Source organism: Lissotriton vulgaris, chromosome 6 (assembly GCF_964263255.1).
Source record: "Lissotriton vulgaris chromosome 6, aLisVul1.2, whole genome shotgun sequence".
Taxonomy (NCBI): Eukaryota; Metazoa; Chordata; class Amphibia; order Caudata; family Salamandridae; genus Lissotriton; species Lissotriton vulgaris.
In genome coordinates, this window is record NC_141694.1 from 156,936,175 (window position 1) to 156,957,798 (window position 21,624).

The window sequence follows — 21,624 nt, forward strand, 5'->3', positions numbered from 1 at the left end:
GCCCTGCGACTGCGACATACGTACTATGTGGGGGGGGAACAAGACAGGGCGCTTATTGGCGAGCTGCCTCAAGGCCAAGACCCTGAGAGCGAAAATATCCTCCGTCCATGCCCAGGACGGGACACTCGCCCAGGACGACGTCCAAATAGCAGAGGCCTTCCACAGGTTTTATGCCTCGCTGTACACGGCGGAACCGCCGAGCGAGCAAACACCCCCCGACATTTATCTCCGCGACACGAAGATAACACCCCTGGATGAACCAAACAAGGTCTCCCTCGAAGCTCCCATCAGAACCGAGGAGGTCATCTCCGCGATTGTGCGTCTCAAGCCTCTGAAAGCCCCAGGCCCGGATGGCTTTTCGGCCAGCTTCTATAAGGCTTTATGCCCCCAAATCGCACCACTGTTAACCAGACTCTTCAACTCCTTCCAGGGCAGGGGATCTATCCCTCAGGACATGCTCGACGCTGACATTGTAGTCATCCCTAAGCCGGGCAAAGACCTGTCCCAATGCAAGGCATATCGGCCCATCTCCCTCCTTAACCTCGATCTAAAACTATTCACAAGCGTGCTAGCCGCTAGATTGGGCCCGTGCCTGCCAGGAATCATTGAGCCGGACCAAGCGGGATGTATCCCCAACAGACAGTGTGCGGACAATACCAAACGCCTGCTTCATGTCATTGATAAGGCCCACTACAATGACTCTGCGGTCCTCCTGTCGGTGGAGGCCGAGAAGGCGTTCGACAGGGTGGACTGGGGATACCTGGATGCCGTCCTGGCGCGCTACGGCTTCGGTGACCGGTTTCGCACTTGGGTTGCTAGCTGTTATGCCGCCCCGCAGGCCAGGATCTCGGTTAACGGGATACGCTCGACACCCTTAGACATCCGTCGGGGGACCGGACAGGGGTGTCCTCTTTCACCCCTGCTCTTTGCTCTATACATCGAGCCCTTGGCCCAACGGATCCGAGATAACAAGTCCATAACAGGTGTCAGTTTCGGCGGGGAGCAACAGACCATAAGCCTGTATGCAGACGACATCCTGGTGGCCTTAGAGGACCCCTCGACATCGGTACCGGCTTTCCTGTCGGAGATAGAGAGTTTCGGGAAGGTATCGGGGTTCAAGATGAACGTGGAGAAATCCCTCATCTTGCCTCTGGGTAGGAACGCAAAAGAGACGCGGCGAGGCCACCAAACATATGGGGACCTTCGAGTTCAGATGTCCATACCTTACTTGGGCATCTCTCTGACCCCGAGCACAATCCAAACAGTTGAGGGGAACTATACGGCTCTACTTGCGGCCCTCAAAGGGGACCTCGAGAGGTGGCGCCATCAGCCGCTTTCCTGGCTAGGACGCGTGGCAGCGGTAAAAATTACCCTGCTCCCCAAGATCTTGTACTTATTCCAGACCATTCCGGTTACGCCCCCGATTGGCGTGATTAAACAACTGCAGGACTCCATCACACACTTTGTGTGGGCGGGTAAGCGTCCGCGTCTCCGCAGAGACCTAAACACACGGGCCACAGCGGACGGCGGACTCGGGGTACCTGACTAACTTCGCTACTTTCAGGCAACGCAACTTCGCTACCTCCTGAAATGGAGCAGGCCCGAATCGGAAAAACAGTGGTTATTTCAAGATCGAGCCATGGGTCGGATGTCCCTATGGAAAATCCCATTCCTGAGATGCACGGACAGGCCCTCATATCTCAAGAAATCCCCCATTACGAGGATGATATTGCAGGTATGGGACAAAGTAGCGGTGCCGAAAGGCCTTACCACGTTCCCGTCCTCGATGTCCCCCCTGTTGGAGAACCCGGAGTTCCCTCCGGGACTGGCCCCCGGGTCATTTTCGCAATGGCGAGCATCAGAATGCAAAGCGGCTGGCGATCTCTTCGACCCCGAGGGCTTTATGCAACTTCGCACTTTACTAGACTATTACACACTTCCACAGATACAACGCTTCCAGTACTTCCAGCTCAGACACTGGCTCACGGACAAAGACGTGCAACCTCACGTAAGCAGACCCCTGACAGACTATGACAAATGGCTCCACATGAAAAAAACTGATAGACACGAAATCACTGACCTATACCTGATGCTTGGCCCACCTCCCCCTGCTACACGTTCGGCGGGACAGAACAGATGGGAACATGAACTGGGGCGCACCTTCACAGAAAGGGAGTGGCAGGACATATATTTCAGAGCTCACCACACCGCCCGCAATGTAGCCAGTAAGGAAGCGGCGGTGAAAATAGCGTACTACTGGCACCTCACACCGGCACGACTTCATCAAGGCAACCCACGCAAGGACCCTAGGTGCTGGAGAGGGTGCGGGCAACAAGGGACACTCACCCACATCCTATGGGAATGCACAGAGGTTCAAGGGTACTGGGAGGAAGTGCTCAAGAGCTTCGACAAGCATTTCGACACCGAAATTCCCCGATTCCCAGCATACACAATCCTTGGCCTTCCCAATGCCATCACGTTCCCTCTCAAATCTATCAGGGGCAAACAGATGGGACTAGCGATGGGGGCAGCCACCCAACATATCCTGTCTCTCTGGGGCACCTCCAGAAAGCCTACTCATACGGGATGGCTCCACCGCCTGTGGTACATCATGGGCATGGAGAAGATACAGGCCTCCCTTACCCAAACCAGAGACACATTTCTGGATACATGGCAACCCCTTGTCTCTCTCCTTTCAGAGGAGTTTAATGAAGTCACCTGCCCAAAATACCTCAGGGTGCTCAGGCTCCCAAGCGATTTCCAAGGGGAGCCTCGTTCACCTACCTGAACTCCACCTATCTTACCGACACTGGGAGAATTGATATCTTCACGAATGCCACACCGGGGAGAGGGACCTGTGGGTGGGCAACGGGAGGAGGGGGGGAGAGGGCGGGAGGGCTGGATGTTCAGGGGACCGGATTAACGCTTAACTTCGTCTGCAGGGCCTCCCCAGCTCTCAAAGTCACGTTCAACGCAGCTTCGATGGGCCCAACCGCTGGGGAGAGACGGGGTACCTGTTTCTGGCAGGGCGACCGCATGCTCACCCGTGCTGTTGTTGTGTCCTATGTCTATTGTGTTAATGCTTCAATAAAAGATTTAAACCAAAAAGCCAGATTTTGAGTAGTTTCCTGAAACTGAGGAGGTTCGTGGAGTTCCTCAAACTCCAAGGGAGGGCCTTCCATGCTTTGGGCGCCCATGTGATGAAACTTCTCCCCCCACAAGGCTTTCTTTGTGGGTGGTATGCTCACAACTTTGGCTCCTAGTGAGCAGAGAGTTCTTTTGCGCGTGTACCATCGAAACTGGTGAGTCAAAAACTCGGGACCCTGACCATGTAATGCCTTAAAGGAAATACAAAGTAACTTAACTTGCACCCTTTTCCTAATGGGGAGCCAGTGTAGTCTTTTGATTTCTTTGGCAACCATTACGAATTTGGGGGTGCCTGTCACCAGCTGTGCTGCTGCATTTTGCAAGATCTTCAATCTGTTCAGATGTCGCTCTAAGATGTTTAAAGAGAGCCCATTGCAGTAGGCCAGTAGGGATAAGGTAATGGATGAGATGACTGTTCGTACGCTGTCTTCTGGCAAGAGAGGTTTGAGCTTTTTTAGTAGTTTAAGGGAGTGAAAGGTGTCCAGGTAGTCACGTTTATCTGGTGCTTAAAATTCAATCTGTCGTCCACCATAATGCCTAGATTTTTTGCCTTCTTCGTGGGCTTGAGGAGGATACCCAGATCTGATGGCCACCAGTCTGTGGTCCAGAAGTTGGCCTTGTTTCCAAACGTGAGGACCTCGGTTTTGCCTGAGTTTAGTTTTAGGCTTTTTGTGACATCCACAAAGTGACTGCTCCCATAAAGTCATGGAATTTCTTGCCGATGCCTGTGGGTGAAGTTCTAGTTTTAACTGTTGAAGAAACTACAGCAGCAATGTGCTCATATGTTCCAGCCCATGCCGCTGTCCCGACAGAATTCCAAATGACTTGTATAGAGAGGATATCATCCTCGGGGACTCTTATATAAATTTACTTTCCAACTCCATTACATCTGGAGCTACAATCCCCCCTTCGTGGAAAATAGCAGAAATAATTCCCTTCTACAAGAAGGGGGATAGAGCTAACCCGGCTAGCTATAGGCCCATAAGCCTCATTGACTCCCTGCAGAAAATCTTTTGTAAACAGATCCTGGCCAAGATCCAGGATTGGATCCTAGAGTCCCAAATCTTGAGTGATTAACAAACGTGTTTTTGTGCAAAAAATCAGCGCCCTGGATCAGGCCTTTTGTCTTCTATTTTGCATCAATTGGAAGGAAGTTGCTATCAAGAGAGGAAAGCTCTATGTGGCTTTTGCTGATTTATGGTCTGCGTTTGATTTTGTTCCCAGAGCCAGTTTATGGAGAGTTTTAAAAGATATGGGTATACAGGGGAATCTGTTCGATATTTTAATTTGACTGCATTCATCAAACAAAGCTCAAGTTAGGTTGGGGGAGAACAATAAAGTAACAGAGAATTTCCCAATTTAACGTGGAGTGAAACAGGGATGTGTGTTAGCTCCCACACTTTTTACGCTTTTTATAAATGAGGTGGTTAATTTTTTAGATTCCGATGGGTGTGATGCTCCCAAAATCGGCGTAAGAAGATCACCGCTCTTCTCTTCGCTGATGCACACTTTTAATTTCCAAATCCCCCAAAGGTCTCCAACAACTCCTGAATGGTTTCATGCGGTTCTGCGATGAACGGAGTCTGGTAATAAATGAGGCCAAAAGATATGATTTTCACAAGATGTACTGCAAAACCATATAAAAAACGCGTTTGTAGGAACCAGTCATTTGGAGCAAGTAGATGTTTTTGATCATCTGGGTATCCCTCTGACCCCAAATATGCACAGGGCTTCCCACAATGGGAAAGCGAAACTGTCACTTACTCAGTAGTCGGCTCACATCAGTAAAATTCATAGACATACACTGTCTAGGCAAGTGGCCCCAGCCCTGGAAATCTACAATATTAAAGTCCTTGGGGGGCTCTTCAATCAATCAATCAATAACATATGTAGAGCGCGCTGCTCACCCGTAGGGGTCTGATGGCGCTGGGGGAGGGGGGGGGGTGCTGCTAATGCTCGAAGAGCCAGCTCTTCAGGTGTTTCCTGAAAGTGAGGTGGTCCTGGGTCAGTCGTAGGTGGGCGGGGAGGGAGTTCCATGTCTTGGCCGCCAGTTAGGAGAATGATCTTCCTCCAGCGGTGGTTCTGCGGATCCATGGGACGGTATCGAGGGCGAGGCTGACGGAGCGGAGTTTGTGCGTAGAATGTGAGGCGGTTGTTGAGGTATTCGGGACCAATGTCGTGGAGCGCTTTGTGTGCGTGGGTGAGGAGCCTGAACGTGATCCTTTTGTTGACGGGGAGCCAGTGCAGGTCTCTCAGGTGGGCTGATATTTGGCTGTGGCACGGGGATGATGAGGATAAGTCGTGCAGATGTGTTCTGTATGCGTTGGAGTCTTTTCTGAAGTTTGACTGTGGTTCCTGCATATAGGGCATTTCTGTAGTCTAGTTGGCTGGTGACGAGGGCCTGGGTGACCATCTTTCTAGTTCCGGTAGGGATCCACCGGAAGATCTTGCGGAGGGTCTTGAAGCATGAGGATGAGATGGCTTTGACTTTCTTGGTCATCGTGAGAGAGGAGTCCAGGATGAATCCCAGGTTGCGTGCATTGTTAGTGGGTGTCGGTGCGGTTCCCAGTGCTGTGGGCCACCAAGAGTCGTCCCAAGCGGATGGGGATGGTCCGAGGATGAGGACGTTCGTCTTGTCTGAGTTCAGTTTCAGATGGCTGAGTTTCATCCATTCAGTGACGTTTTTCATTCCTTCCTGGAAGTTGAGTTTGGTGGTGGCTGGGTCTTTGGTGAGGGAGAGTATCAGCTGGGTGTCGTCGGCGTATGAGATGATTTTGAGGTTGTGTTTGCGTGTAATGGTGGCGAGGGGGCTCATGTAGATATTGAAGCGGGTTGGGCGGAGCGATGAGCCTTGGGGTACACCGCAGATGAACTCGTGGCCGCGGAGTGGAAGGAAGGGAGGGGGACTCTCTGGGTTCTGTCGGAGAGGAACGAGGTGATCCAGTCCAGGGCTTTATCTTGGATTCCGGCATTGAGGAGGCGGGATATTAGGGTACGATGGCAGACTGTATCAAAGGCGGCTGAGAGGTCCTGGAGGATGAGGGCAGTTGTTTCCCCGTTGTCAAGTAGGGTCCTGATGTCATCGGTGGCTGCGATGAGGGTGGTCTCGGTGCTGTGGTTGGCTCGAAATTCGGACTGAGATGGGTCGAGGGATCCATTGGCCTCAAGGAATGCGGTCAGCTGTCTATTGACGATCTTCTCGATAACATTTGCAGGGAAGGGAAAAACGGAGATGGGGTGGAAGTTCCTGAGGTTTCTGGGGTCCGCTCTGGGTTTCTTCAGTAGGGTGTTGATCTCTGGGTGCTTCCAGCTCTCCGGGAAGGTGGCGGATGCGAGGGAGTTGTATATGATATTCCGGAGGAGGGAAGCAGTGATGGTGTCGGCATTGTCGAAGATGTGGTGAGGGCATGGGTCAGAGGGAGAGCTGGAGTGGATGGTGTTCATATTGTGGGCGGTGTCTTCAGTGCTGTTGGGAGTCCAAGCGCTGAGGGTGGTTGTAGGGGGCGTTGGTTTGGTGGCTGGGGGCGGAGTCTCGGCGCCGAAGCTGTCGTGGAAATCGGTGATCTTGCGGTGAAAGAACGTGGCGAGGGAGTTGCAGAGGTCTTGCGATGGTGTGATGTCGTTGCTGCTGGCACTGGGATTGGAGAGCTCTTTTACGATGCTGAATAGTTCCTTGCTGTTGTGTGTGTTGTTGTCTAGCCTTTCTTTGAACAATGTCTGTTTGGTGGTGCGGATCAGCTGGTGATGTTTGCGGGTGGCGTTCTTGAGGGCTGTCATGTTTTCTGTCGTCTCCTCGCGGCGCCAGGTTTTCTTGAGGGTTCGGCATGATTTCTTTGATTTTTTTAGGTCTTCGGTGAACCTTTTCCTGGTGCCGGGCTTGCTTGGAGGGTTCTTCAGGGGGGCAAGGGGGTCGGTGCTGTTGACGATCCACTGTGTGAGGTTAGGGGCTGCATTGTTGGTGTCAGTAGTGTTGATTGGTGGGTTCTGGCTCAGAGATGTGGTTAGCCAGTCTGCGGTGACTTTTCCTCCTGCATCTGCGGGGGATCTGTTGTGGGCGGTGGTGGGATGTGGTGTTCTTAAGGTGAAGTGGATGCAGTTGTGGTTGGTCCAGTGTAGTCCGGTGGAGTGGCTGAAGGCAACGTGGCTGCTGGTGGAGAAGATGGGGTCGTGTGGCTGGCGTAGTGAGTGCGGGTGTTCACCAGTTGCTTGAGTCCGAGGTTGTCGAGGTTGTCGAGCAGGGTGGTGGTGTTGTTGTCATTGTTGTTCTCCAGGTGGAAGTTCAGGTCCCCTAGGAGGATGTAGTCTGATGAGGCGCGGGCATGTGGGCTGATGAAGTCGGCGATGGCTTCACTGAATTATGTGCGTGGGCCCGGGGGTCTGTAGATGAGGGTTCCTCTGAGGGTGGTCTTTGGGTCGGTGCAGATCTGGAAGTGTAGGTGTTCGGCGGTGGTGAGGACATCTTCGGAGTTGGTCATGACGCTGATGTTGTTCCTGCCGATGATGGCGATTCCACCTACGGTTTGGTTGACGCAGTCCTTTCGGGTGATCTTGTAGCCGTCCGGGATGGCTATGGTGATGTCGGGGGATGAGGAGGCATTCATCCAGGTTTCTGTGAGGAAGGCGATGTCTGGTGCTGTTTTGTCGAGGAGGTCCCAGAGTTCGACAGCGTGCTTGTGGACGGAGCGGGTGTTGAGCAGGATGCACTTGAGGTGGTTGTTGTTGTTGCTTGGTCCGGGTGGTGTGGTGCAGGTTCGGACGTAGGTGAATTTGCAGGTTTGGCAGGAGAAGAGTCCTTGTGTGCGCATCGGAGTGGCTTGTTAGCAGACAGATGGTCGGCTGGTGTTGAGTGCGTGGAGGGTGGTGGGGTCGTACTTCCGTCGGGTTTCTTGGTTTCGGCGGAGGCCAGGGGTTCTGGCGCTGGGCACAGGTCAGGCGTGGACGGGCACAGACGGGCTTGCCTTTGGCGTGCCTGCGCCGCGGCCGCCGCGCGGCCTCCATATGAGGGGTTGAGGGAGGGAGGAACAGCTGGGAGGTGGGAGTGGGGCGGCGAATGGGACACCAGGGGGGCGGGGCCGCAGGGGAGGCAGCGGCGGGAAGCGCGAGGGAGGGCAGCGGGTGGGGGGTGGTACAGAAGAGAAAAACAGGGGGCCAAGGGGAGAGGGCACAAAGGGCACGAGGGGAGGCAAACAAGAGCTGCAACAGTAACAACGGCAACAGTAACAGAAGGTGACAGCAACAGTAACAGAAAAGAGACAAAAGTAAATTAACTAAAAAAAAAACAAGGAGAGCAGCACAGGACGGACTCAGACAGCGATCCTGGTCACAGCGGGTGGCAGCAGCGGGACAGCGGCACAGGAGGACCGTGTGGTGGCTGAGGTGGGTGACCTACCTGGTGCCAGGGTCAAGGGTCGCTCTGTTTTATGGAGCAGAACTCTGGGGTACTGATAACACATTGTTTGTCTAGCAGAGAAAAACGCTTTCTGAGATCGTTGTTAGACCTACCCCTCAGTACCCCTTTGACGCCTTTTTATTTGGATTTTGCTCATAGACAGTTGGCCCACAAGTTATACTATAAAATACTCATGTTTTGGTATAGGTTATGGACTGTTGAAGAGCTTACCCCCACCGCAAGGCCCTGAACGGTCTTCTGAAACTCCCTCAGGTAATCTTGATTCCATGGTTTAGCTTATTGAGGGACCTTTTGAGGAGGCTTGGATTGGAGGAGTTTTGGTCCAATCTGGAAAGTCTGGCTTCTATTCCGTGGGCTAGGATTAAAGGGATATTTTCAAAAAAACTAGTGAACCCACAAGGTAGATAAGGACCTTTGGGTGTCAGTTTTATATTGAGAGTGTCCAGCAGGACATTCCATTTAATGAATCAATAAAGTTAAAAACACAAATAGGAGCACATCAATATAGTGGGACAAAGTCCTGCATCCTACAAGAACACATGACAAGTACATTTAGACAAAAACATTTCAGGCAAGACAACAGTAGCTTGTCGAATTTAAGAATAATTGTAGCAAGCTTAGAAAACAACAGTTAATGCACTTCTTTTATCACATTGGACTAATGTGCATACAATTTACATTTAGTCAACGACATTTCGATCCTTTTAAAACAATAGTGGAATCATCATCAGGACAGTTAAGTTACAAGCCTAATTTATAAAGTGCCTCGGAAATACGTGTGGGCTCACACGAAGCACAGGGATGCTCTGAGAAACAACAGCTGAGAAGGAGTTGATAAAACCAGAGGGTAGTTTGACCTAGGAGTTTTCTAATTTCAAATGTGTTCCCCACTACAAGGACACTATTGATGAAATTGCTCCTCCCCTTGCTTGATAACTCTTTTTACAGTTCAGTTACAAGACTTTGCCAACAAACTTGTTTTGCATTAAGTGGCGTTGTAATGTTTTTAAGGATGATCTCTGTCCCTCGTGCAAAGCCAGCCCAGAATCCATTGTGCATTTACTATTTTTTTGTCCACATTACATATTAGAGGAAAAAGTGGAAAATTCTGTTATGCAGATTGGTTGGTCCCGGCCACTACCTAGAGGTACTGGGAATCTTGCATACAGGCACACGTAGGGTAATAGTTTTTGGCCTTGCCAAATATTGGTATGCAATTTGGATCAAGCGCTCCAAATGTATTGTATGAAGAACTGTATTTTTTACTTGGTTTTACTCCTGTTTTTGTAAAGCTTTTATGGCATTTATGTCCTCTCAAAACAAACTTTTTTTAGAATATGTTTTTATATTCTGTTTTTAATTCCTCTTGTATTATGTACATTTTCTAAGATCTCTGTGATCAAAATAAAGTTATACATGATGATGTTGAATAATTATTTATAATATAATTAAATGCATCCTTAAGAATTAAATTCGTAATTCCTGTTAAGAAAATACCTCTGTGGTATTGTAATTATTAGAATTACATTTTGGTGCCAAATCACAAAGTAGACAATTAACAAAATGACAAAAATCCTGTCATGAGTTATTTTTAAGTTTCTGTTCGGTACAAAGACAAGATCTATATATTGTATTGTAATTGCATTTGTATAGCGCTAACTACTCCTGACGAGGCGTCAAAGCGCTTTTTCGGCAAGTAGCAAGCTACTCCGGGACCCATAGAGGATTAGTGTTGAATTAATATAGTGAAACATGCAAGTAAATTTTAAGTGGTGGATATGTTAGTCAGTTATTTGGATTAGGAAGGATAGCAGAAGGATAGAAGAGGAAAGAAGGTTTGTATTTATATAGCGCTTCTAACCCCTGATGGGGTGTTGAAGCGCTTTTATTTGGCGAGTAGAGGGCTAGTGGTGAATTAGTATGGTGAAATACGAAAGTAATTTCAGTGGTGGATATTAGTCAGTTATTTGGAGTGAGAAGGATAGCGGAGAAATAGAAGGAAAAGAAAGGTTTGCATTCATATAGCACCTGTTAACCCTGATGGGGTGTTGAAGCGCTTTTCTGGCGAGTTGCAGGCTACTCCGGAACCCATAAATGATGTGTTGAAAATTAGCATAGTGAAATATGAAGTAATTTGAGTGGTGAATATGTTTGTCAGTTATTTGGATTGCGAAGGGTTGGGGAGGGGTAAAAAAGGAAAAGATTTGCATTTATATAGTGCTTGTAACCATGATGAGGTGTTGAAATGCATTGTTGACGAGTAGCACGCTACTCTGGAACCCATAAAGGATTAGTGGTGAATTAGTATAGTGGAATATGGAACTAGAGAAGTGAACATGTTAGTCTGTTATTTTGATTGAAAAATATAGTGGAGGGATAGAAGAGTGAAGGATTTTCTTTTAGGTCGTAGCAGTATGAGGAGGCTTTTGGATGAGTAAAAAGGGTTTTTGGAGGAGAAGAGTCAGAGGGAAGAGTTTAGAAAGGTTTGTTTTGGGGGATCGGTATAGTAAAAGAGGTGTCGGATGATGCAAGTAGAGGTAGAGTAGGAGAGAGTCAAGAAAGGGTTATTTTGGGTAACAAAGTAGTGGTATGGGGTTTGGGATAAATGAGAGAGTGGGTGATAGATGTATAGGGTGAGAGATAGGGTAGTGAATTGGAAAGAGTAATAGAAAGAAGTTTGAGATGAGTCAGAAAGTTGGGCTAGAAGATATATTGAGAGAAATATAGGCTGGGAAATAGGGTAGTGCATTGGAAATGCTAAATTAGAAGAAAGTGATAAATATAGAAATCCATAAGTATATTGAAAGTATATAGATGCATAAAGAAGGTAAGTATATGCAGATTAAAGATATTGATAGAGGTAGCGGATGAGAAATAGGGTAGTACATTGAATATGCTTTTTCAGGAGAAAAGTAACAGACACACAGATCCAAGTACATGAAGGTACATAGATGCACTATGAAAGTAAGAACATGTAGATCAAATATGATTTTTTTTCTTTTGTTTTTGTTTTTATAACAACATAATTATTATACATGTTTATACACAGCAATACACAAAGATAGGCACAAATCTATAGTGAAATTAAAGGCTTATATACAGAGGGACAAATACATAGGGTATGTATTACTGAATGGGCTGCATTCCTGGCCCTGGTCAGGACCAGGCTTGACCAGGCTCAAACAGGCACTTTCCCTTGTCCTAGGAGACAGACCGGCTCAATCCACACTTTGCACTACTGCAGGTAAGGCCCCAACAAACTTGTCCTCAAACAACACTATTTGTATAAAACTTTACTCCCTCTCCTGGCACAGTCCCTATTCAACACAGTTTAAACAGTTTACAGCAGATTACTGCTGTCTCAGGGGGGAAGGAGGGCAGATTTCACTGACTTGTTAACACAAAATGGTTGCTGGGGGTGCACTGCTTAACATACAGGTCTTAGCACAGAGCAAAAGGAGACTTTGGAGGGAGAAACTGTTAGTCACAGGAAATAAGAGGGAAAAACTACAGAGTTTGGACTGCAAATCCCACAATTCAACAGATTAAATGGAAGCAGTCACAGGCAGGAAAAACCACAAGTTTAAACACAAAAACATGGGATAAATTATGCAATCACTGGCAGGTTAAAACTACAATTTTAAACTGTAACAACCACATGCAAAGACAGTTAAAGAGATTTAAAAAGAAAAAAATAAGATGATGCAATCACAGGTAGGTAAAATCGTTTTTTAAACTTTTTTTATGAAAGAGACAGCACTAGTCTGCCTCCTTACCACTTCCTTGGCTCTGCTCGCTGCAACCTGGAGCACAGGTAGGCTGCAACTCAGAAGATAAGGGAGAATGGTTTGGGGTACACCCAGCAAAGCCTTAAGGGGTCTGGGCAGGTGTGAGAGGAGGGCTCAGATTTGTTTGGAGCTGGGGAAAAAAGAATAGCAGTCCTAGGTCTGCTGGCCTGGGGGCGGGGCTGGGACTGGGGAGCTGCTCTATTCACAGATCTCCTAGGAGACAGACAGGCTAAATTCTCACTTTGGTAAGGCCCCAACAAACTTGTCCTCTAACAACATTATTTGTATAAAACTTTAGTCCCTCTCCTGGCCAAAAAACGAAGTGCACAGTCCCTATTAAACACAGTTTAAACAGCACTAGTCTGTCTCTTTGCCACTTCCTGGACTCTGCTCACTGCAATCTGGGGCACAGGTAGGCTGCAACTCACAAGATGGAGGAGAATGATTTTTGATATTTATAATCATCCAAAAATCAACTCAATTTCTGTTTTTATCCACATTTAAAAATAAATAAAGACAGGAAAATAAATGTTTTTCTGTCTGTGTTTATCTGTAAAAATTTGTAAAAACAGAAAACAAGGAGCCTTAAACAATTAAAATAAGAAATAAAAAAAAAATCTGCGGACAAGAGCTGCTCCTACCGATGTCCCCTGCCTCTCTGTAACATCAGTCACACCGATGATGCCACCTCTTTGCTGAACGAGGAGGGAATACCCCCACATCCCTAAACTATGCCAGAATGTTCGCACTCCCCAACCATCGGCAGCCTCACACTTGATGCCCTATATCACTGGAAGAGGATGATGCGTTAGGGCTAGAGTTACAGACTCATTCACTTCAAACCCTATACCCTGTGCATCTCCTTTAATGCTGCCCCGGGTACAGTCTCTTTAAGCCCCATACCCTGTGCAGTCCTTTAATGCTGCTCCGGTTACAGTCTCTTTAAGCCCTATATCCTGTGCTGTATTTTAATGCTGCTCAGAGTACAGTCACTTTAAGCTCTATACCCTATGCAGTCCTTTAATGCTGCTCCGGGTACAGTCTCTTTAAGCCCTAAACCTATACCTTGCGCAGTCCTTCAATGCAGCTCAGTCCATAGGCGCTCTCCCATGTGGATTCAAATTCCTGTTTAAACTGTACTATCACTTTAAACTCCCCCCTGTATGGGGTACTGTCACTTTAAGAGCTCTTCACCGAGCCCTCCCCTTCATGACCCCGACAGACAAAGTTGATAATCTGCCTCCTTCCCTAACCTTCCTCCCGCGGAGAACAGGGCACCTGCACATCCACTCTCGGCCCGGTGCAGCTCACCATTTTATGCAGTTGGACCGCTCTGCCCGGTACTCCTCAGGTAGCGACTTCAGCTGCGGCTGAAAGCTACAATCTAAGTTTCTGTTTTATAATGAACGTCTCCTTGAAGAAAGAAATCATTGCTGTCACTTCCCATATGTGTCCACCACAGGTGGGGGGCATTTGTGGCACATTTGAATTGAATTGAAACTGCACTTGTATAGCGCTATCTACCCGGAGGCCTCGTAGCGCTTATGACTGGAAACTTACTTAGCGCGGGCTCAGGGCATATCAGCAGGATTTTGTAAACAGGTGAGTTTTCAGGGCTTTTCTGAAGGCAAGATGATTGCTAATTCCTCTGAGGGATAAAGGAAGGGTGTTCCAGAACTTAGCCGCGGTGTGTGAAAAGGAGCGGCCTCCCCAGCGGGCTTTCCTGACTCTAATGGAGGAGGCCAGCTGGAGGGTACAGGATCGGAGGGAGCGAGCCGGAACATAGGGAGTGACCAAGGGCTGTAAGATTACAGGACCAAGGTGATGGAAGGCTTTGTGTAGAGTACACATAGCCTTGAATTGTACTCTGGCCGCTATGGGGAGCCAGTGGAGTTCCCTTAGGGCATTCCTTGCTGACTGCCAGTGAGGGAGGTTGTAGAGTAAACGAGCCGCACTGTTTTGGGTGACTGGGAGCTTCTGGGTGACAAAGGAGGGGGCTCCCATATAGAGGACGTTTCCGTAGTCTAGGCGAGATAGTATAAGAGCCTGGACCAGTATCCTCCTTGCCTGAAATGGAAGCAGGGGGAGCACCTTCCGCAGCATCCTCATCAATCCAAGACAGGTAGCTGCGGTCTTTGTGGCTTGGACTGAGAAGTTCAAGGCTGTGTCGAACCAAATCCCCAGGCTTTTTATTTGGGACTTGGGAACGGGGGGCGAGCCCAAACATGGTGGCCAGATGGATGAAAAGACAGAGGGAGAGGGGTTACCCAGTAAGATGACATCTGTCTTCTCCCCGTTGAGTTTTAGACGGGAAGATTGCATCCATCTGGCAACAGCCTCCAGACAGGGGCCTAGGGTGTTGGACGATACCTCTGAGTGGTCTAAGGAGACCACCAGCTGGGTATCGTCCGCGTAGGTGACAATACGCACACCGAAGGGATGGACAATCCTGTCTAGGGGTTCCATGTAGGCATTAAACAGGGTGGGGCTCAGGGAAGAGCACTGAGGAACCCCACACCTGAGAGGATGCTTGGGTGACACTGCCTCGCCCTCAAAGACCTGGAAAAAGCGGTCAGCCAGGAAGGATGTGGCAAGAAGAATTTGGGTATGGTGGTACTTCTAAGAGAAATCTTGTGTTACATGCATTCATAATATTCACTCTTACAATAACTAATATAACAAGCTATTGGCTAATTTGCTTTGTCATCGTTTATGTATCTGGGAGGAGTTAGAGCTATTGCAATTTCTCAAGTCAGTCTTGAGTAAATGTGGTGCTATGGATTCATAAATTCATGGGCAAGTGGAAGTCTGGGTTTCAGAAACCAACTTGTACAACCCAAGGGGTCAGAAGAAAAATGTGATGATGTGATGAGGTTTTCTTAGAAGGGATAGACCTCTCATTTATAAATCGTACCCACTGTTGAAAATACAAGTAGCCATGTCACAACACCGTCAAACTCACATGGCTAGCATTGCAATGTGTTTTTTTATTAATATCCAGCATTTGGTGAACTATATACAAAACTGTGATAGCTGTGCATAGTTACAAATGTTTAGCTCTCCAAATATAAAGCCACCTTTTTATTGTCATAGCTATGATATACATATAGAAAGCTACATTAGTCTCAGAGGTCTTTTTATGTTAACATATTTTATTGCTAATTTATTTCTTGTGGAGATTTTATGAATGTTAGAGGCTAAGCATAAATTTGGCTGAAACACAATATTTCAGTTGGATCTTAATTTTCCATTTCTGTAACAGTGTTAGAGGAATACAAGTTAAATAACTGTTTCCAGCCAGAATGTAATATGTGAACGGAATGAGCTTTCCTGGGCAGGTCGTATGGCTGATTAACCTTAATCAGGCATATCTAATGATTAGCTTGTGAGCTACTGCTGGCTCTCCAGCTACCTGCAAGTATAGCTCTCATGTGTGCAATCCAGGGTACTAAATTAGAAGCTTTTGCATATTTTAATTATAATATGGATACCAAATTTGAAAAGTGTGTTAATTAACTAATAATATTTTATATAATAATAGACGATATACTGTAGAAAGAAAGGTTGAAAGACAATCTCAAGGGTTTTCTAACCTCGTTAAGTTACTGATACTGTGGGCCTGGTGGGGATGTCTTCTCTTTTCATAATCAAACATACAAGGTGTATGTAGGATATAGGAGGTCTCTCGGCACTCTTGACAGGTAATTGATTGTCACTGTCACTGAACTCCTAGGTGTGCAAATAGTCCACGATAGTCCCACTGTGATTTAAACCCGTAACCGAGGGGTCAAACACAGAACAGTGGCTCCATTAAACCATTGAGTTACCAGACGAGCAAAGAATATTGGAGTAGAGTATGCTCTGGGTCTGATTCAGAATGGTAAACATACACATAAAAAGATAGGCCTGTCCTATCTCTTTATGTGTGGAGATCTCCCTTGTGACTGTGGACTCTCTGCACCCCAACTGCGGAGTCTCCTCACTTGTAAACTTCCTATTACAATGCCATTTTGTGAATAATGAAAAAGAGTAAACTTGGCCCTTTGGTATTTTTCATTATTCGATTAGTTTTTTACTTTTCAGACAATGATATGTCCCCAGCGAACGGTGGGATCTGTGTGGAAAAGCTGAAACCAGTGAGGTGCAGTGTCAAAGGCTGGACTCTGCTTACATGCCTTTAATGCATCACTTGATATTAAGAGTTCAAATGAGTTAATTTTGTTCTCTGATCTAAAGAACTTAGGTTACATTTATCTAACTTTCACGCAGCGCAACACAGCAAGCCACCTTGCTGCACTGCGTTAAAGGAAAATGGCAGAAATGCACCGTATTTAACATTCTACGGCACATTCCTGTCCTTTCCTTGCGTTTTTGCACAATGTGCTGCCTACCGCCACCGCAGGCACCCTAGCACCCCATAGTACAAGGGTTCCAGCGTTGTATGCAGGATTGTTTTGTGCAGGAAGGGACAGCTTCAAGCACAAAACAATCCTCTTAGGCATTTTCTACTTTCTATGTTTGCTGCACAATGCAGCACACACAGAAAGAGGAAACAAATAGGAGAAATAAAAATATCTTTCTCCTCATTAGGCCTCGCCTGGGGAGGTGTAGCATTTGACACATAAATATGTCAAGCGCTTAATTTGAGCCAGTGGTTTCCGGTGCTGGCACCGGCACTTAATTGTCAACACCGGAGCATGTGACAGTCTGCCACAAGGTAGCGCTGTCTGGCTAATTTAAAGATGGCCACATCAACAGTTAATCATTAACCCAATATGCATCAAAAATTTCTAAAACCTGCTGCCCATGTCATTCTTATATCTTTGAAGGCCTGAAAGAGTTAGAACTATCACACGTGTAGGAGTGTGATGATTAGTAGTTGTGTTGGTACTGTCATTGGCAGCATGGCAGGGGCAATGCATGGTGCAGGCTGCAGTGGCCTCCTAACGAGATCCCTGGCACTTATTGTGTAAGTACTGAATATGTCCACTGATATTTAACCATCCGGTGCACAGGACGGCTCCAAGCTGTCCTCTGCACAAGTCCTCATGTCCTGAGCACAGCTCTAGGCAATCCTTGCACCGGAGGCAAGAAATCCCTCTGATGTGAATAACAGACGGATTTTTTTATTTAAGCCTCAGAAGCTGGGGAAGAGCCTCTCCAGCAGCCTGAGGCATTCCTGTTTCAATGTAATGACAATCGGCACGCATGGTGCACTGTTGTCAATACATTGAAAATGAACGTGAACTAAACTGATTGGTTCATTTAATTTTCACTGCATCTGTGCTTGGGATATATCTTAGCCCCAAGCACCGATTCAGATGTAGGGAGGTATCACTGGAAAGGGGAGAATTCCCCGGGTGGATCCCTGCTTGGGGATCAACACAGCAGAGCGGTCCCCAAACACGGATCCACCCACTAGACACCAGGGAGAGGGGGTGGCCCCTTGGGCTAGCCCTCCCCCTTGTTGTTTGTTTTAATGCAGGCGTTCCGCCTCCCTGGAGGACAGATGGAGCAATTACCCTGAGGCAGAAAACCCACTAGACACCTGGGATTACTTAATTTTTATAGAATTTTAGGGGTTGGGGCTGCCAAGAATGGCAATGGCAATGGCCATGTCCCCCACCCCCATACAAATGGGAAAACAGTCTTACTACCCCCCATGGAGGGTAAATAGGACACTTACGCCACCAGCTCCCCAGGGGTCAGTAAGTGCACTAGACACCAGATATTACAGTTGTTTCTTTTAGAGTTGTAGAGGTGGGTGCTTCCCAGTGTGGGCATGGCCATGCCCCCACCCCAATAAACATGGGGAAACTGTTTTTCTACCCAGCAGGGCCTAGTGCCAGCAACAGGAATGGATTCAACCCAGATCAATTTGACCTGGCTTGAATCCACTCCTATCAGGGGCACTAGGCCCAACCCAAAAAGGGGCACTGCATTTTTATCGGCACATGTGTGTGTAATTCTGGAATTTTTCATCACAGAAATGTAAGGAAAATGTGTGATTTCAGGCAAAGTTTGAGGTTTGCAGGGCTTTGTGGGTGAAGAAAACTACTTCATAGGATCAATGTAATTTACCCCATCCTGATTCTCCTATGTGTCTAGTTTTCAAAAAAATGTACAGGTTTGCTAGGTTTCCCTAGGTCCCGGCTGAACTAGGGCCCAAAATCCAAAGCTACCCACGTTGCAAAAAACGGGTCAGTTTTGAGTGGAAAAATGTGATGTATACATATTTAGTTTTAGGATGTTTCCTGTTGCGGGAACTAGGCCTACCCACACAAATGCGGTACCACTTTTATCAGAAGACTTAGGGGAAAGTTGGGCAGTACGACATTTGTGACTCCCCACAGATTTCACACGTTTTCATCACAGAAATTTGAGGAAAATGTGTTTTTTAAGTCAAAGTTTGAAGTTTGCAAGGGATTCTGTGTAAAACAACTTGGTGAGAGTCACACAAGTCACCCATCCTGGATTCCCCTAGTTGTCTAGTTTTAAAAAATTGACAGTTTTTCTATGTTTCCTTAGGTGCCGGATGAACTAGGGCCAAAAATCTACAGCTCCCCAATCATGATAGGGAAAATGTGATGTATCTATGTTGCATTATGAGCCGTTTCCTGTCACAGGGACTAGGCCTACCTGCACAAGTAAGATATCATTTTTTTATCAGAAGACCTGTGAAAGCATAGAAAAGTAGGATATGTGCTATCATGAATTGGGTTTCACTGCATGTGTGCCTTCCAAAGAGCCAGTGTGTAAGAAAGAAGACATTTTAAAAACACTGTCTAAATCTTATGCAGTTACAGGGAACCTACAAATTCAGAGATGTACAAATAGCCACTGATCCTAAACTCCATATCTTTTGCCTGTTTCAGAAGTACATAGGTTTCCTTAATACCCATTTTTCACCATTGCACAGTGCAGCTGAGTTGTTGGCTCTGGGTACCTTGGCTTCTTGGAAAACCTACAAACCCTATATATCATCATAATTAGAAGGGCCTAGCAGATGTGATGGTAGGTATATTGTTTTTGTAAATTGGCAATTGTGACAACAAATTACTGAAAACGTTGTGACAAATGGCCATTTCTTCCTACTCATTTTCAGTATTTCTTTATTTCAACAGCTAGTTTCTTTGGGACATCCTTGAGGAATCTGCATATTTGACACCTTGCTGAATTCAGAACATCTAAACCTCTTCTGGATCACCCAGGGGTTTCACACTGGTTTTTACAGCAAACTGGAAGTAGGTTGAGAGCACAAAAATAGGTAAAATGGGCTACCTTTTTGAAAAATGGCAGAACTGTGGTTAAAAAAAACGTATTTTTAAATTCAGCTCTGCGTGTACATGAATGCAAGGAAGATGGTGACTTTAGTACGGCAAACGGTTCATTGATGCCTTTTTTGAAGAAAAAAACAGGCACTTTTATCCAGAGGACATTTTTTCCGATTTATTCCAGAAAACTCAAAATGTTGCTATATTTTGGCTAAATTCTTGTTCTCCTCCGAAGGAATCCACAAACTCTGTGTCTCTTTAGAATTCCCGGGACGTTGGTAAAAAGGTCACAAATTTGGCATGCATCGGTTATGTGGACAAAAGGTTTTGGAGGCTAAAGCGCAAACAACACCAAGTAGCCAAAAATAGGTGAGGAAATGCCTAACAGCAAAAGGGTTAAAGAGGTCTGGGATACCACTGAGGCTTAGAGCTGTTATTAGAAAACAGATTTTCCAGCCTTAAATGTGGTTGCCTAGACCCACAAATAGTTACAGTTCTGAAATGGGGGTTTCAGGACCTGAGCATAGTCAATGAAATCAAACCATGGTTAATGAGATAAATAGTATGACAAACTACAGATTGCTGGGAAGTTTATCAACTTTTAGGTTGTTCTGCTTATTTGGGATGAAAAATGTTGACCTCCCTACAGATGTCCCCAATACAGTCCATGGGCAAACAGTGAATCTTAGTTAGTGACCATGCTATGCAACAAGCATACACTTAGGTCATCTGCCAGTTACTTTAGAACAATTGTTGGGTGAAGGTAAAACTCCTAATACGTAAATTTCTAAAACAATATTACGGCGTGCATTGATAGAAACTTGTTTTTAACCATTGTACTGTACATTAATTTATTTGCTTTTTGTAAGATGAAACCTATTCTTTTGCCTCCTTAATATAATTTGGCCCACTTTATTAACTAGCAACACTATAGAGGTTTTATTCATGTTGTCTTATATGGTATTTGCTAATAATTTAATAACCTAAGAGACTAAATGGTTATATCATGGGTGGAGAAACCTTCCTGAATACTAGCTGTGTGGGCCCGACTGTAATGTCTTCTTTCAGGTCTGGATAATGTTTGGGTACCTTACACTAGGAGTTTGTTGTTAAAGTATATACCGATCCACAACAGCAACTGATCCTGAAGCACATACCCCCAAAATGCAAGGCCTAGAGTAAAGCAGTCAAGTAAAATTAAGAATGTGATGCAATGTTTGAGGAGATAGTCACTTCAGTAAAATAAAGTTTGTATCTCAAGATAAGGTGCATGTCAAGATATTTGTAATGTGCACGTGGACTGAGCTGACGTTAGGGCTCATAAAGATCTCTCTCACGTGCAGTTTCATCAATCCTTTAAGGGGCAAAATCCTAAAACGTTATTAACCATATTTTGACACAAACTGTAATGAGTAGACTAGTACAAAACGACTCAGTGCAATTTTGAGCGGTATTTCTAGAAATTATGCAAATTTCACAGCGTACATTCTTGAATGCTTTTAGGGTCTGGGAGGGTCATTAAAAATTCCTCAACAATTAAAAAGATTTGTCTATTTCGGTCATAGGTATAACCTGCGCCTGCCATTCCGTAAGAGCTCAGAGTTACTGAATGTTGATGAATTTAGTCCAAGACCATTGCATGAAGTTAGTCTGATGTTTGTACAATTGGATTATCACATTGGTTCACTTTGTATTAATCAAGCAATAAAAATGGAATTGCAATGAACATTTCCATTTAGAGAAAAAATAGTTTTTGTGCAGTTGTATATTTCTACCACGGCTATTGCTGCAGTGTATCAGCCCCCAAGGGGAGGCAGAGTAAATATAAAGATCCACAATTTACAGGGATTACCATGAAAACCCCCAATAAAATTTGCAAGCCCACACAAATTCAAAATCTATCATAATTATAGGCAGAAATCTACAATCCCAAAATATCTGTTTGCTAAATGTTCTTGAAAATTATCCTCAATTATATAGTTATTGCAATTTACATCTCTCAATT

General features: G+C 46.1%; 1 protein-coding gene across 1 annotated transcript in view; it reads left to right on the forward strand.

Annotated features, from left to right (window-relative positions):
* Nucleotides 1-1,590: 1,590 nt before the first annotated feature.
* Nucleotides 1,591-21,624, forward strand: part of LOC147706945 (uncharacterized) — a 109,185-nt gene continuing 89,151 nt past the window's right edge. The window contains exon 1 of the mRNA XM_086925598.1: nucleotides 1,591-1,735. Coding sequence (XP_086781724.1) covers nucleotides 1,591-1,735 — 145 coding nt within the window. The remainder of the gene's footprint in view (nucleotides 1,736-21,624) is intronic.